Source organism: Tasmannia lanceolata, unplaced genomic scaffold (genome assembly GCF_043159265.1).
Source record: "Tasmannia lanceolata isolate RefF3 unplaced genomic scaffold, GAP_Taslan_0.1 ptg000007l, whole genome shotgun sequence".
NCBI lineage: Eukaryota > Viridiplantae > Streptophyta > Magnoliopsida > Canellales > Winteraceae > Tasmannia > Tasmannia lanceolata.
The window spans coordinates 6,882,086-6,899,620 of NW_027518684.1; the positions used below are offsets into that span (position 1 = coordinate 6,882,086).

Here is a 17,535-nt window from a genome sequence, read left to right on the forward strand (position 1 = left end):
TTGTTTATGACTTCTCACCCTTCTTTTTTACAACAAGAGAGTAATCTTTCACTTAAAATTCAAGAAACGTTGCCAGAACAGCATGCAACAGCTTGATCAAGACCCTCTTTTACATTGTTTTCAAACTAAAAACTTGGATTCGAAAATCCACGTATCCAAACTGCCCCGTAGCGTTTGGGCGCCACACAAGCCAAACTCTTGCTTGGTTGCCAATATACCATTGACATCCCCAGGAGACTATAAGGCTGTCCTTAACAAAATAAGGGAGTTGGGATATGATCTTTCCTTTTAATAAACAGGTGAACTTTATTCAAATGAAAACTACATGACGCTAAGGAATGGGCTTTACCTGCTAGTAGTTTATTGTGGCGGCTTTAAATGAAGTCAATGAAAGCGATGAGAGAAGTCCCACCGAATCTTTTGTCTTTATTCCTTTATTAGATGGGTTCCCATTTCACATGCAGCGCCCTTGGAGGCTTGTAGCAACAGCCCGCCAATCAAAGACCATCAACCACTATTCAAACCAACTCGATATGGCCACAATAGAAAGGGAAGTGATATATTTTACCCCTTTTCATCCCTGGGCCACCCCCTCTGGTGTATTTATGACAACTCTTTTAACACTGCAAGGGAATAGAAAGGGAAGTGATATATTTTACCCCTTTTCATCCCTGGGCTACCCCCTCTGGTGTATTTATGACAACTCTTTTAACACTGCAAGGGGGTGGCCCGGGGAAGAAAAGGGGGCCAATAGAAATGCTTGAGACTGGTATGGCCCTCTGCTATGTTTATGATGTGGCGAAAGGCATCGTTCCAAAGGTCAACGACAAAGAGCTTCAATACATCTAGAAGAGCAGACCAAATAGAAGTGGCTTAAAAATGGACAAAATCTCATTCTACCGTCCCTTTTTGACATAAGATGAAGAGTGAAGACCTGTAAGAGATGATTGCCGAACACACCCATAAACTCCATCCCAAATATGTTCTGGAATTGACATCCAAACTCCCTTGGTTGGTGGTGCTGCAATATTTACTTCGTACTTTTACTAATTAACGGTTGTCAAAATATCCAAGATTTTTCCAAACCCATACGGGTGTGGCTCTTTGGGTTAAAGTCATGGGTGTGCTCCCCAGTGACGAGAGTTCGAATCCCCCCTGTGCTTACCCGATGCGTGTGGTTTTATGGGTGATTCCCGCATCCATAACGAATAGTCCTGCCCTAAAAATTCGGGTGGGGATACCCTATGTCATCAAAAAAAAAAAAAAAAAAAAAATATATATATATATATATATATATATATATATATAAGTGTTCCTACACGGCCGTGTAGATAAGCTTATCTACTCCTCCCTTTTAAAAGTACAGTGGGCCCACACATTGTGGACGATCCAAAGCATTCATTTGATAGGTCTTATCATAGATAGGGTGTGCCCAAAAAATCAGCACCAAAGGGTCATTCTAGCCCTTCGTTTTGTTGGGCCTTGTAGAAACAGAATGGACGCATCTTACGCATCTTACACAGTGCGTCCATTCTGTTTCTACAAGGCCCAACAAAACGAAGGGCTAGGATGACCCTTTGGTGCTGATTTTTTGGGCACACCCTATCTATGATAAGACCTATCAAATGAATGCTTTGGATCATCCACAATGAGTGGGCCCACTGTACTTTTTAAGGGAGGAGTAGATAAGCTTATCTACACGGCCGTGTAGGAACACTTATCTCTCTCTCTCTCTCTCTCTCTCTCTCTCTCTCTCTCTCTCTATATATATATATATATATATATATATATATATATATATATATATATATATATATATATATAAGGTGGTCTTAATAGAAAATATGAAGTGTAGAGTAGTTATATTAAAACATGCTAGTAGTTGATAAAGTGTAGAGTGGTCATATCAATCTACGGTGGCTAGAGGGCCTTTAACTTCAGATCTGACTTCTAAACACGGGTCGAGATTAAAGTCGATCCAAATAAATAGGGATTAAAGAAAAATACGATAGATGATGTTACAGAAAATCATAGGGAGATTTTGGATTATAAAATAACAATAATAAAGCATAGAAATTGCTAGAATTCAAATTCAAAAATAATTGAAAGAATCAAACTTGAAAGAGGAAAGATCTTATGTGTTGAGTCGAGGCATAGATCTAAATCTATTGTCCTAAGGCAAGTATCACCCCCACATTCAACGAATCCGCGGTGCAAATAGGAACTCCGGCGCATGCCTCTAGAATAAAATGACTTCATTACAAGGAAGTGAATTCAAATAGCTCTTGTAGCCTAGCGAACATGAATCATGCTTTCTTAATCCGAGAAATGATAAAATAAAAAGTGGATTTTGGAAAAGGAAGTGAACAATGGAGAATAACTGTGAATATGCATGCTCTTTTTGTGTAAAATACATAAATAAAAAATTGAAATTTCTAATAACTTCTCTGAAAAAAGTAAACAGATAATTGGCGATGTACATAAAAGTGCTCTCAACATGATCCAAACAGCTCAGTTGGTGGACTCACCTGTGGAGATGTTATACATTGGACAAAAACATGGGTAGGGATGCAAATTCAAGTCCTATGATATGATTTACATGATTTTCGACAAGTAAGATTTTATTTTGTTTAGGGTTTTTTTACAGTAGGGTCCACCAACCAGATGAATGTTCCACTTAAGCTTTGGATGGAAGTAATATAAAAGTTTTGTTTATTGGTAGGTAAGCTAGGATTGAACCTTTAACCTCAAGGTCATGAACAAAACCTTTGACCCCAACCCCACCTAATACAAAAGTAGACAGAAGGAAAGAACAAAACCTTTGACCCCAACCCCACCTAATATAAAAGTAGACCGAAGGAAGACATAGTCTCATTTCTTACCTTTCATATTCATCCTTATTTGAGAGGAAAGCCGAAAGGTGAGAAAAAAAAGGCTTGCATTTGGAAAATTTACAGCAGACGATAACTGTCGAGTAAATAATAAATGACAACCAAATAATTTTGAGAAAAGGGAAACATTTCCTCTTACTTCGATTTTTCCCTTTTTTTTTACAACCATATGCCTAAAGGGTTTTTGCTAAACATAACAAATTGTTTGAGCCTCAGAGCTTGGGATGCAGTATGATAAAATGTAAAATAGGACATGAAAATTTTCTGTATTTTCAAAACATGACACCCTCACGTGGAATTAGTTGACATCATCTGAATCTACGCTGTACAAATATAAAATACCCTTATTATAATAATTAAAAATTAACTTAAATCTTTGTGGAAAACACTTTGAAAATGGGAATTTGTGTTGAAAATAAAAACGGGATGGACATGACCATTGATTTTTACCATTTTAAAGTTGAATTTATTGCTTTTATAGGGATTTGAACTCCCTTCTTTTTTCTTTTAGTGGACGTGGCTCCATTGATTAATGCCCTTTTTTTCCCAAAACGGATTCCCGTTTTCCTAGCGGTGGTCAATATTTTTTTACCTTTTAGACTTTATGATCCTAAGTGGGGGCCTGCCTACACACAAGATTAAGTGGGCCCAACTTGGTATGAAACAAGTTTAAATAAAGGGCGCCTAGCGCGTTCCGTCTGCTCTTTTGAACTTTGGCGCATTGGTTGGGTAGTTATCACAAAGGGTCGCTGTAGAAGGTGTTCGTGTCAAAAATAATATCAAAAAGTAGGGTCATGTCGTGTAAATGTCAGGTTGTGAGTGGAAAAGTGGGGTCAAGTAAGAAAGAAGTGGAGTGGCGTTAAGGGGGTCTACACCACTTGATATTTTTCTGGAACTACACGATATTTCACTGACACAATCTCAACTTTTAATGAACTATCCCCAATTTTCACTAGTTTACACCGGATCAATTTTTTGCATTAAAACTCTTTTACACTGTCGATCCAGTTCATTTATGAAAAGATTGAAGTAAAATAACGGTGTGATTCACAGTTCATGTGGGCGAGTGTTGCCAATTTGCAATTGCAAGAATGGCCCGGCAACACTCAGCACACAGAAGGTAGATCGTTGACAAGGTGATGACCGGAGAAAACTGTCCAAAATGTGAGAAATGACGGGTATTTTTGTGTTTTCTTACAAGCCACAATTCGTGAAATCAAAATATGCATCAGGTTGTAATTTCATAAATACAAGGCTATTTTTGTGATTTTTTCACATACTAAATTGCTTACCTAATTCAAAGAAATGAAGCTTGTCTGCAAAGAAAGGCATATTGCCTTTAGGGGCACAACTCGGGTTGGGTTGGATCGGATTGAGGCCAGCCCTATCCCAACTTGAGATAGCATTCTATCAGCCCTAACCCAACCCGAGCCTCGGGTTGAGGATGGCTAACCCTAACCCAACCCGCCTCTAAATCTCTCAACCCAACCCCTCTAACTTGGAATCAGGTTGGGTTTGGGTTCACTCGGGGCCAAACAGAAAAATGCAATAATACAAAGAAATTCAAGATTAAATTAGGAGGACAGAAGTCGGGTTCGTCGGGGTCCGGCTGCCAAGGCCTCAACCCTAGCACAACCCGAAATTAAATCGGGTTGGCTTTTCGATCCCAACCCTAGCCCAACCCCAAACCCGAGTAAATGCCAACCCAAACCGATCCAAAATCGGGTTGAACCAATCGGGATGGTATATAAATGGTGAGATAATAGCATTGTTTTCCACGAAGATTCTAATTTCTCACGCTACAACGGTAGAAGGAGAAATCACTGAGTTTGTGTTGTGGCCGACACTAGTGGAGCAATAGCCGCTGTTATTTCACATTGATCATTTTTTTCTCAATTAAAGCTCCCACGGTGAAAAGGGTGATATAATTAAAGCTTGTTCCACCAATCCACCTCCAAAATCATGATGCCAATGGAGGTGGTAATTGAGAACGACCACGCAGAAAGTCACTCTTAGGATGAGGGCAAAATTCAAGTTTTCAAATGTAAATTTTTTAATGTCATAATTAAAGCTTGCTCCCCGGTAATTTTTAATCCATCAGGATCCAAAGCAAGGCCTTTCAAATGAACGGTTCATATTAAAGTTGAGAATAATATCACCCTGGAGCATTTAAAATAGGGATTTAATGGGGACATCAAAGAAGGCATTTCACTGGCACCTCAGATGAATTAAATGAATAAGACAAAATCTGTTGAAAAGTGTGCATATGTGGCTGATTTCTTATGCAACAGCCTGTCCTCAAAATGCCTTCTGCGATGGTCACTAGCAAAACCCTTAAAAATAATACCACCCCTAGATATTCGCGCTCTAGGGTGACCTGCAGGTCCATACTGGAAAGAGGGATAAATTCGGGGTAGGGTGACCTGCAGGTCCATATTGGAAAGAGGGATAAATTCGCACCCCGTGTAGGATAATTTGTACCTCGAGGAGGGCATGTGGCAGACTTTAACGGCTTTTAACCTCAATTCAGTTTACGGGTGCGAATTATCCTGCATGGGGTGCGACTTTATTATTGTGATAAAACTGGGCTACAAATCTGTAGCTTTGGTTTTGGATTACAAGCAAAAACTCAAGGGCAAAATCGTCCAAAGATATGGCATTACCACGTGTCGACACGTGCCACATGTTTCTGCTTCGACCATTGCATCCGAAACGTAAAAGGAGCCCCGAGTTTTTGGGATCTCAATGCAACGGTTACACGCCAAATTACCACAATAACCTCTAACCTGAGACTTTTCAATTCAAGCGGGGCCCACATTCATCTAAGTGGACCCGAGAATAAAATTCCTTTCCCTCGAATTAATTTTGAAGGAGTTTCGGACCCTTTTACTTTTTTAAAGAAAGAAAAGCGCTTCGCTGTCGGTGTTCGTGCTTTTTTGAAAACCTCGTTCCAACCCCGAGATCTAGCGCAAGACGACAAAAATTCGCAAGCCGAAATATCGGCCGTACGATTAGAAATGACGAGCATCCTCTAAGAAGAGAGAGACTTAAAAGGTTAAAAGGGTGGTGATAAATTCGCTCTCTCTACAGGATAATTCGCACCTCTGGTATCGTGATTTGACGTTAAAAAGCGCTAAAGTCTGCCACAATTCACGTTATTAGGGATGCGAATTATCCTACAGGGGGTGCGAATTTATCATTTCCCGACTAAAAATTGCAGAGTGTAAAAATTCCAGAAAGAGAGTAATTCTCTCACTCTCTCTTCCCCGTGCCTGGCACTGTCAGGAAAATGCGGTTATGGCCGTCACAGACGCACGTCTCCGAACCAATCGCCGAAAACGAAACCCTAGAAATCCGCCATTAGATCTCTTCTTCTTAACAGGTTATCCTGAACATTATCAATTTATCAGTATCTCTTGCCCTATTTTTCTTCTCTCCTTATAGGCTTATTATTCAGCTGAAACTTCTGTTTTTTTTTCCCTTCTCTTTCTTTTTTCAAATGAAGGATTTCAAGCGAATGGAATCTCTGAGCGCTAAATTTATTTAGCCATTAAAGGAGCTGAGTAGGGGGCGGTGATTTTGTCGTTGAAGCTTTACGTCAAAACGTATTGAGGTTCGAGGCGGTAGATTTGCACCTGCTTTGACGAATCGGGAAAAGAAATGAACGGAGAGATTTAAGGTTTGGTTTACAGATTAAATTATGCTGGAACTGAGTCCGAATTCCATCTTTTTAACTGTTGTTGATCTCAATTTCTTGATCTCAGCTTTCTTTACTGGAGAGAAATCGAACGAAGATGATCACGTGCATAGCTTGTTCGAAGCACGTGAGCGGATCGCTTCAAGAACCGGAAGACGAAGATTCCGCAGAGACTCCGAGCACCAAACAAGCCATCAAAGCTCTCACTGCTCAGGTAATCTTCGTTTTCTTTTCCAAAACCTAGGGTTAGGGTTAGAGTTTATCTGAGTGATTAGGGTTTCAGATCAAGGAGATTGCGTTGAAGGCCTCTGGAGCATACCGGCAATGCAAGCCGTGCGCGAGATCGGAAAGGGAACGGAAAAATTATGCGGATTCGGCATCGGAGAGATTTCATTGTTCTTACCGGAGGACGGGGAGGACGGGGAGTGCGAGCTCGACTCCTAGACTGTTTGGGAAAGAGATGGATGAGAGAGTGAAGGGGCTTTCGAGTGGTGAAGTTACGCCGTCTGTGAGTAATCGGGCGGAGGGTTCCGTTGTTGTTTTTATGGAAGAAGAAGAGATGAAGGAGTGGGTTGCTCAGGTGGAGCCTGGAGTTCTCATCACCTTTGTTTCTCTGCCTCAGGGAGGAAACGATCTCAAGAGGATTCGGTTCAGGTACTTTTTTTTAAATTAATGTTTTATTATGTAGTAATTTGTAATTTTTTGCTAATTATAAAAATGTACTTGTGTTTGGACGAATTTACAGATTTCTCAGCTATTTCTCTACCAACATGTACTCCTTGTCATTTTCGCATTTTTATTTTCAACAGACAAATATTATCGAATTTGTGTTTTTACCTTTAGTTTTCTGTAAATAACGGAATTGCCCTTGCTTATCCTGCTTAGACCTGTTTGGTGGTCCTCCTGAGGGCTTCCATTCCCTGCCCATCGATGCAATGGGTGAGGTTGTCATTTTCCTTGGCAGTCACATGAGTTTGGACACATCCGTGATCCGTCCAAGAAAGCCCATCCCTTTCTTTTTTTTAAAATGGAAAAGCCCATCCCTAATGTCATCGTTAGTATAGATTGGTTTTGATTCTATGTTCCAATTTCTCTCTATGCGCTGTGTTTGTGTTTCTAGCATGCTTGTTTTTCATGTTTTCGGTTTTCATGTTTTCGGTTGACTGGCTTTGTCATGTTTCACTGTCTTTTTGCTGATATGGGGGATTGGCTTTGTCTCTGGTGGGAAAGTAAGGGAAAAGCCAAACTCTCAAACACAAGTGGAAACAGACAGACAAACAGACAATCAGTGCTAGTGTATATGTTTAGGCCTTGCTCGTTTAAGATTATGATAACCGATTGTGAGTGCCAAACGGATTAGTGGACTCAAAATTATGTTTAAATTTGAGTCCAATAATCGGTTTGGCAGTCACAATCGGTTGTATTAATCTTAAACAAACAGTGAAACAGGGCCTTAGCCGATAGGTAGCACGTTAAATGTGGGGCCCACCAGAAGTGGTGTCTTGTTTCCATGCAAGTGGACTCGCTTGTAGCTTTCTTAGTTTAACTCAGATAGAGAGCATGGTTTTAAAATTTTGACCGAAATCCAAAATTTCAGGTTTCGGTGGAGATCGAAAGAGAAATCCCTAATACCCGAAACGTTACTTTATTTCGACCGAACTTTTGTTTCCCCGAACTTTCGGTCCAAAATTTTAGGAATATCACCAAAAAATATGGAATTTTTATTATTATTTAATATTTCCCGAAATTTTGTATGAGATAAAATATTACTTTATTTGATTTCTTAGATTTTCGGTTTCAGTGAGGACCGAAACGCATTCGGAAACCGAAATTTAAAATTATGATAGAGAGTGGAGTTAGATATTGAATGAAACCCGGTGTGTGTTGACGTGAGTAGGTGTGCTGAGTGATATCTTTCAAGATATATATATATATATATATATATATATATATATATATATATATATATATATATATATATATGAGGAAAATGATTGTGAGCTTCAAGCTCATATAGCTTATATGAGCTTGAGGGCCCAAACACATGGGTCCCACATTTTTTGTGGTGATCCAAACCATTCATTTGCAAGGCCCCATCATAGATAGGGTGTGTACCAAAAGTCAGCTCTATTGGATCATCCTAACCCCTCGAAAAGCGGAGGGCAAACATGGGAAGATTTGTGGCAAACGGTGTCTGTCCATTTTGCCATCCACTTTTGGATGGGTTAGGATGAACCAATGGAGCTGATTTTTTGTACACACCCTATCTATGTAAGGGCCTGTCAAATGAATGCTTTGGATCATCATAACAATGTGAGCCCACATGTATTTGGCCCTCAAGCTCATATAAGCTATATGAGCTTCAAGCTCACAATCATTTTCCTTTATATATATATATATATATATATATAGAGAGAGAGAGAGAGAGAGAGAGAGAGAGAGGTATATGGATTTTTTATTCCCTTTGTAATTTGGATTTATTATTTCTTGTAGTGTAAATATTGGATTATCGCCCTCGGATGTTGGTAATCTTGCCAATCTATGTATCTCATGTGCATCATTATAGCTTGTGGTTTATTTACTATTTTCATTGTGCATGCACTATGTAGGTCATGTAGGTCAACAAATTTATTTATTTCACAATAGTGGGATTGGCAGTTTTAAAGAACATTTTCTTAAGTGTGGTGCTTTGGACTTTACATAGCACAACTTTGCCAGTTTAATTTTCCTCTTGTAAAATGAATTGCGAGTATATTCATGTATAATTTACAATAGAATATGACAGATAAGCTAAGCATGGAAGGTATAGTACATTACTCATCGATGCGCCACTTTTTGAAAGTTAAAGATTAACCGTTGCTCTTTTGTAGAAGATTCCCGTAAATAATCTTGTTAACAAAATCTTGTTCCTAATTACTCTCCTCCTCAAGTTGCCAAAGTAATGTGTGATAGGGTGCGGGCCTGCTTATAGTTCATATTATTGAAGCAGTATCCTTATCCGTGCGTATGCCACTTTCCACAAGATGCCAAATCGAACCAATTGAGGCTACTTTGATTCAATGGAACCTTCCTTCTAAATCTAAATCCACGAATCATATAAGAAAAGATCGGCGTAGTCGCTCATAGGGACATATCCATCCGGATAGAGGATAGTCTAGATCGATTCAATGATAGATCTCTCTCCATATAGATAGGTATCTCCGTGGATAGAGCCCTTTCTTACTTCTTTTAAGGAGGCTAAATTCTGAAACCAACTGGATCGACGGGTTTCACAACTAGAACTGGCTATAGAGCATACCAGCCCTGCCAAGTGTTTGAATGTTTGGTTGGACAACTTTCCAAACTAGATTAAGACGGTGAACTTCCTTCGGAATTGAAACATGTTAATAATTGACCATTGCTCCCTATGCATTCAGGCATGAGAGTCAGTAGACCGTATCTTTATTCATGGCAGGGTGTCTCGAGAGATCTGGTGTCGAATTCTTGGGAGTTTTGGTATTCACTGAGTTTTCCCGGCTTGGCTAATCGACCTTCTTGATAGTTTGTCCTTTGACCCTTGGAGGAGTTCTGGCAGAATTTTGTGGCGGGTAGTCCTTTTGGCAGCTTTATAGGCAATTTGGAAGGAAAGAAACGATAGTCCTCAGTTTTTGGGCCAAAAGTTTGCACTATTTTTTCACTGAATTTCCCTCTCTTTCTTGGGTTAAAATTCTCTCTTGTTTTCGATATATTTCCAGTTCCGATCTTTGGAGATGCTGGCGAGGGATTTGTGCAAGTAGTGTTGAGAAGGTGGTTGTTGCTCCAATTGGGCTCCTCCTGATTCAAGGCCTTCTAAGGCATTCTAAAACTCAATTTTGATGGATTGAGCTTCGGTGACCCAGGACCAAATAGCTTTGGAGGAGTTCTTAGGGAAGAACGTGGTATGGCTATGTGGAACTTTTTTGGGCTGATTGTGATTACAGACTCCAATTAAGCTAAATTAAGAGCTGGTAAAAGGAATCAGAATATCTGATAAAGATGTCCTTATCTGGTTGTTGAGGGAGACTCCCTTAATGTGATTAGGTGGATTGTTAGTACTCAACACCATCATTGTAGATTCTCTGATTTGATAGAGGAGATTTAGGAGTGAATAGCTAGCTTCCATTTAGGTTTCAATATATGAAAAGATCAACTAATAGTGATGCGGATAGGCTTGCACATGTAGTGGTTGTTATAGGCTTGCACATGTAGTGGTTGGTAGGGATGCTCTAGAGATCTTTGATTTTTTGCCTCATTGATGGAAGTTGTTTTTTGTTTTGTTTTTGGTGTTCTTTTCCTTGTAGCCCCGTCCATCTCGATCGTGGGCCTTTCCTCTTTTTTTCTAATAAAATTTTTATCTACTATTGAAAAAAACCTTGTTAACAATAGAAAAGGAAACCCACATGATTCCCATATATGGTTTCTCCTAAATCACGCGTCTAGATAGATTCTATCTGTCTTTGACATATTAGTTCCATTCATATTTGGCCGTGAGGAGCTTCTTACCAAACGACCATTGTTTTTTGACCTTCACATGGTATTGGAGACTCAAGTTTGACTCCCCCCTCTTAGCTTCTCTACTCGCTTTGGTCACCTCATAGACTCCACATACTGGCCCACACATCTCTACCATGCCCAAACGCTGATCCACTTTGTCTTCTTCACCTTACTTCTCCATGGTTGACGATGACTTGACCGCTACCTCTACGATCCCTGTCTCGTCCTGGTCGTATTCACGCCATTAGCTTCCACTTAATCATTTGGCAATGTCCATCGTGCCCTCTTCACCAAACTCAACTGGCCAGATTATCTCCTTTGACGTTCTCATTTCCTTCCGCTCCTTTGCGCTCATGATGCACTCTTTGGATTTGTCTCAGGTGACACTCCTTGCCCACCCATGCACTATCCGCGTCAGTAACCCGACGATTCCCTAGTTATCAATCCCTCAGATCAGGCATGACATCGTTATGACCTGCTCATCTAATTATTTTTTTTAAACGATAACAATTTTATTTCAATAAAGGGTGTACATAACTCTTGGGACAAGGCGTCCCGGTGATATACATGCATCCGTTTATCGATTTACATCATCTCATAGAGACCACCCCCTCCCCTCTTCGATCAGAAAAATTAACAATGACATCTGGGAGGCTGACGCCCTCCTTGGCCAAATATCCGCCACAGAGTTTGCTGTTCGACGCCGGTGCACAAATGAGGGCCCAATACGCTGAATTAGATCCCGAATTTCATCGATAATATTTGATAATCTCCATGGTCCCACACATCTATTAGTAGCCCAAGAAATAACATTTGATGAGTCTCCCTCCACAATGAGAGGCCCAAGGTTGTGTCTCAAGTACCATCGAAGAGCAAATAATAAAGCCCGTGCCTCCGCTTCATTGGAATCGCACTCTCCGGCCGAACCGGAGAAGGTCATAATTTGGCTCATCTCCACTCTCCATTGGCCCCCTGCACATGTTGTCTCTCGACCCCTCACATGATTTGGGTTGTAATTTTATCCATTTAGAGCTCGAGTGATGCAACTTTGTCTCAAGTTGACGAACTTGCGAAAAGGATCAAGTCCATGACGGACCATCTCCAACACGCCAAAATGATTGCCAACCAACTTGCCTCGTATGGTAATCCTGGTCCCGATTCTAAGATGGCTATGTCTATCGTTGTTGACCTCAGGCCTGATTATTAGAACTTCGTCACCGCTATTCATGGTCGCCCCGATCAACCTTCTACAATCATGATATCTGCACGGCCATTTAATCACACTCTCTTGCTGATACTACTACTCTACTCCTCTGGACGCTCAATACACCACAAAGGGCTCTTCTTCTATTGTGACACCCCCTAAACAACATGGAAAACAACATGGAAGGCAACTTGAGTTTCTTGGAAAAGGCCGTGGCAGTCCACTAGCCAATTGATTTGTCTCCCCTTCTTGCAATGCAACTCTGCAAGATAGTGTTGTGTGTTAGCTCTGTGGGTGCTTAGGGCATGCCTCCCCGAGAATATCTTAGTACGGTTGGTGCTCTGCTGTACCTCTCTTACATGCCCGGACATCTTGTTTGTCGTCAACAATGTCTGTCAGTTCCTCCTCAGACCTACATCTGATCATTAGGCAGTCAGTTCCTTCTCAGTCCCACATCTTATCACTAGGCAGCTGTCAATCTTTCTCACAGGCACAATCAACTTTGGCCTTGCACTTTGGAAGTCATCTTCACTTTGAGTGTATACTCTGATGCCGATTAGGCAGACTACCCTAATGATCGCAAATCAACCGGTTATTTTTCTGTTTATCTTTGACCGAATCTCATGTCTTGGAGTTCGCACAATCGATGGTTGCTCGATCGAGAACAGTCTGAAATCTGAATACAATGGACTTTCCAACATGATTACGGAACTCGCCTAGGTTCAATCTCTCTCACACGAACTTGACAACACTTACCTAACAGCCCTGTGGTGCAACAACATCAGTGCCATTTTTCTGCCTGCCAACTCTGTCTTTCATTCCCACACCAAATACGCGGAGATTAATTTTCACTGTTTGTGAACGGGTCTGCTTTTGGCTGAGATCAAGCTGCAGACATTCTCACTAAGTCGCTTGGTTTGAAGCCTTTTCTGACTTTTAGAGACAAACTAACCATGCAGCCCTTCCCGTTTCGTTTCCCTGAGGTTGTTAATGATAGAAAAGGAATCCTCTTCTAAGACACAAATCTAGATGGAATCCATTTCTATCTCTGATGTATTAGTTTCTATTCATTTCTCCTTAACAGTTGAGACTCTTTCCTAACTTGGGTTCCTTCACAGTTAAGACTCCTTCCTAACTTGGGTTTGAAACTTACCTTGTATTCTTATATCTATGACTGACTTCTTTTCTCCTGGGTCAAGCAAACAGACTGCGAAGCTTTCAACTTTCTACCAAATAAACCATTGTTTTTCACCTTCAAAATCTGTACACTTAAAGTTCATGCATAAACATTGAATAGGTCCCTTCTTGAAAGGATCGATCTTGGAACAGCAAAGTCCACTCTTGCCAGAGGCTTTGTGTCGTTAGATCAGTCTGATGGTTTAGTCAGACGCTACTGGTTTGAATCAATCTCTTTCAAATTTCTGTATATAGCCTTTACATTCAATTGGGTTCATTTTATTATCAGAGGAAATTGTGCTCATTTGATAAAGTTGTTAGTTTTTCATATGATAAGTGCTTTGTGTTATTGCAAAAGTATCAAACAATATGGAATGCGAAGTTTGGATTTGACTTTAACTTTCTTTTGATTTTGTTAGTCGAGAGATGTTTAACAAATGGCAAGCTCAAAGATGGTGGGCTGAGAACTATGACAGGGTCATGGAGCTATACAATGTCCAGAGATTCAACCACCAAGCTGTTCCACTTCCGACCCCACCAAGGTCCGAAGATGAGGTGATCCTCCCCTTCCTTTCATTAGTTGGCAAAAATATACAAATGTCATCCCTAAAACAGTAACCCAATTTTCATAATAACAATGTGAAATATCCATGAACTTGGTAACTTTCATTTGTAAGAAGGCATCTCACCAAACCACCAAAATCGGTGGCCTGTTACAATTTCCTGGGTACGCATTGGCCATGTACAGCGGTCAGAATTTTCAATCTTGTGAATTGTTAACATGGATAGATCTCTGCACAATACACTCACTATTTGTCCAATCAATGGAGTTTAAATTTTTTAGGCCCTGTTTGTTTTGGATATTGGGAATTGGTTTTGAGTCCAAAATTAAACACAAATTTGAGTCAAATAATCGCTTTTGGGCTCAAAATCAATTCTCAAAATCCAAAACAAACAGTGAGTTGAGTGTTGGATTTTTTTTTTGCTGAATGGTTGCGTTGAGTGTTGGATACAGTTTCAATGATTAGAATCTCCCAATCAACATGTTCTTAATGGTATGTAAATCATTTAGGAACTGTGTGTAAACAGAGTAAATTTTATTCTTTTTTGCAGAGCTCTAAGATGGAATCAATGGAGGAGAGCCCAGTCACGCCACCACTAACCAAAGAGCGGCTCCCACGAAACTTCCAGAGGCCAATGGGAATGGGCTCCTCTTCATCTGACTCACTGGAGCACCACCCAATTCACACCCAAGCCCGCCACTACTACGACTCGGGTGGGCTCACCTCTACTCCAAAGCTATCGAGCATCAGCGGAGCTAAGACAGAGACATCATCCATGGATGCTTCTATGAGGACAAGCTCCTCAAGGGATGCTGATCGCTCTGGGGAGCTTTCTGTGTCCATCAGTAATGCTAGCGACCAGGAAACCGAGTGGGTGGAGCAAGACGAACCGGGCGTATACATAACCATCCGAGCCTTGCATGGGGGCACCAGGGAACTTCGGCGTGTCAGATTCAGGTGAGTCAATGCCACACACACACACAAAAACCCAACGAAACCGTTTGTGCATGAGGTGATCTGCACTGTTGATCTGATTTGCCACTATGTGATGGTTTGGTGATCCTAACCCACCGTAGAGATGATCCTAGCCCTTCGATCTAGGACTCCGGCCTAGTCAGTACGACCGAGATGCATGAAAGATGCGAGTGATAGAAAAGAAGCAGCTTTTAAAAGAGGTTTCCGGGGGGAATGTAGTAGAAAGCAAAAATTGGTCTCTTTACCATGCATTTGTTGAGATTTTATGTGCTGTGTGGTTGTAAGTCTAGTATTTCTCAAAAAAGTACTCTGGGTCCACTTCATAGGATGATCTGACCCGTTGAAAACATGACCCACAACATAACTAGGCTATAGTAAATCATCTACATAGGATGATCCTAACCATTTGATCAGCAGAGGGACAGCACATTATAGAAGCCTCTGTAGATTGGAGTGTTAGGATCATCTTTTTTTGGTAGGTAAGCTGGGACTGAACCTCAGAAGTCCATGTTGAAGAACAAAGTCTTGACCATTGAGCTAGAGGGTCAATCCCGGGTTCGGTTTGGATCATCCTATGAAACGCCCACAGTACTTCAAATACTGGGCCTCATGCCTACACAGCATATAAAATCTCAAATTTGTTACTTGTGTGTTTAACTGTGCTGAATGTGGTTGTGCAGTCGAGAAAGGTTCGGGGAGATGCACGCGAGGCTGTGGTGGGAAGAGAATCGGGCTAGAATACATGAGCAGTACTTGTGACTTGTGACAGTCATAGAGCGTGAAAAGTCGTTTTACTCTGATCTTTTTTTCTCTCTTTTGTCATTGGAAAAAGCTATTGGAACTCGGGACCCAGACTCGGAACTCATCCGAGCGTGTTGGGATTTGGGCACCACAGATTGGCAGGGTTGGAAGTGTTTTGTTAATAATAGTAAACTATTATATTATTGAGAATAGATTGAATGCAGAGGAGCTTCGGGTTTGAAAATGCTATTTGTAAAGGACAATACAGTCGTACTTCTTGTGCAATAGGAGCCCTTGTTTGATCACACTAAAGATATACTTCTTCAACACTTGAAGCCATACTCATGGAATTCTTTTGCGATTGCGATTTCTAGATGGGCGGGACTATCAGGGCCATGTGCTGTAGGCTGGAGAAGTGTACAAAAATTCAATTCGGAAGCTGAAAATTATTTCACAGTCCTAGTGCTTTATGGGCACATTTGATCAACCCTAATGCTCTATTTGGAACTTTTTTTCATCCCCACTATTTAGAAGGAAACTGCCATCCAACGGTTGAATTATGTTAAGATCTCACCGTTGGATCATCTTGGAGGTAAATTGGGCAAGTTGGTTAGATGCAGTAACCTAGATAAATTGGGCAGCTAGATTAAATTAGAATTGTCTCCTTCCATAGTTATCAATATTTGATTCTATGTTTATCAAGGGTTGATTGTAATCTATCAAGTTCCCTGGAAATCAAATCTTTATCACCGTATCAGAGCAGGTTGATTGGACCTAACCCTGGTCACACAGTGGTGATTTCGTTTCCTCTCCTCCACCACACCGTTCATAACTCACCACCTGATAAAGGTGACACCCAAAATCTAGCAATTTTACACCCACTATCTAACCTCTCATCCAAACCGTGATTGGACTTGGAACTTTGAAGCAGAGACCAAAAGCAAAGGGATATGGGAAAAAAGGGAATCTGGAAGATCCACGTACCTCTTGCGGCAAAAGTTCCATCAACGGTATTGAAAATTCTGACTAGTGTTCGCTAGGCTTCATTTCTCTCGACGTAAAATGGGCTTAAAACCACTTTAAATCAACATCTTTTGGTATGCACCTCATGTGAATCCCTTCACTTGTGGTGCTTCATGCATGGTGTAGGCTCCACTAAATGAAGGTTTCATGGATGGTGGAGATTAGGAAAGTACTCCAATTTGAGTAGTCATGTTGGCTACAAAATAGAAAAGGGAAAGACAAATTGTGTTTGAATTGCTGAAATCAGGTGCTGGAATCGGCATCCTATTCCGGTCTTGTCTGAATCTAGTGTTTGGTTTAAAAATGGATGGAATCAAGGGGCAAATATGATACCAGCGGAATTAATAAGGAAAAATAGGCAGGAATCTGTTTCCTTCCACAAGATGTGGTATTCTCATTATACCCTGATTGGATTGAAATTTTTATTAGATTTGTTTGAATTAAAAAATTTATTAGATTTTTAATTCAAATTTCTAGTCTATTGGCATTACTATGTTTTAATAATTACAGAAACTCAACTTGTCGTTTCTCTAGTAATTGACTTCTACAAACTTTTTGGGAACTGTAATAACCATTGACCACGATTTTAAATTTCAGTTTCGGATTTCGGTGAGGACCGAAACTGAAACGTTACGAAACCAAAATTTCCGAAATGTTGGGAAATTTCATAAATTTAGTCGAAATTTTTGAAAAAATATTTGTTGGGAATCAAACCAGGTAGAACTCGCCCCTAAAAGCTAGTTGTTAGAGGGA

At 40.5% G+C, this 17,535-nt stretch overlaps 1 protein-coding gene across 1 annotated transcript; it reads left to right on the forward strand.

Annotated features, from left to right (window-relative positions):
* The first annotated feature begins 6,118 nt into the window (after positions 1 to 6,118).
* Positions 6,119 to 16,071, forward strand: LOC143881649 (protein Brevis radix-like 4). The gene is made up of 7 exons (XM_077384866.1): positions 6,119 to 6,273; positions 6,397 to 6,570; positions 6,656 to 6,802; positions 6,872 to 7,242; positions 13,900 to 14,035; positions 14,594 to 15,000; positions 15,699 to 16,071. The coding sequence occupies exons 3-7, from the start codon at positions 6,686 to 6,688 to the stop codon at positions 15,775 to 15,777; spliced, it is 1,110 nt and encodes a 369-aa protein (XP_077240981.1). The 5' UTR covers positions 6,119 to 6,273; positions 6,397 to 6,570; positions 6,656 to 6,685; the 3' UTR covers positions 15,778 to 16,071.
* The last annotated feature ends 1,464 nt before the right edge of the window (positions 16,072 to 17,535 follow it).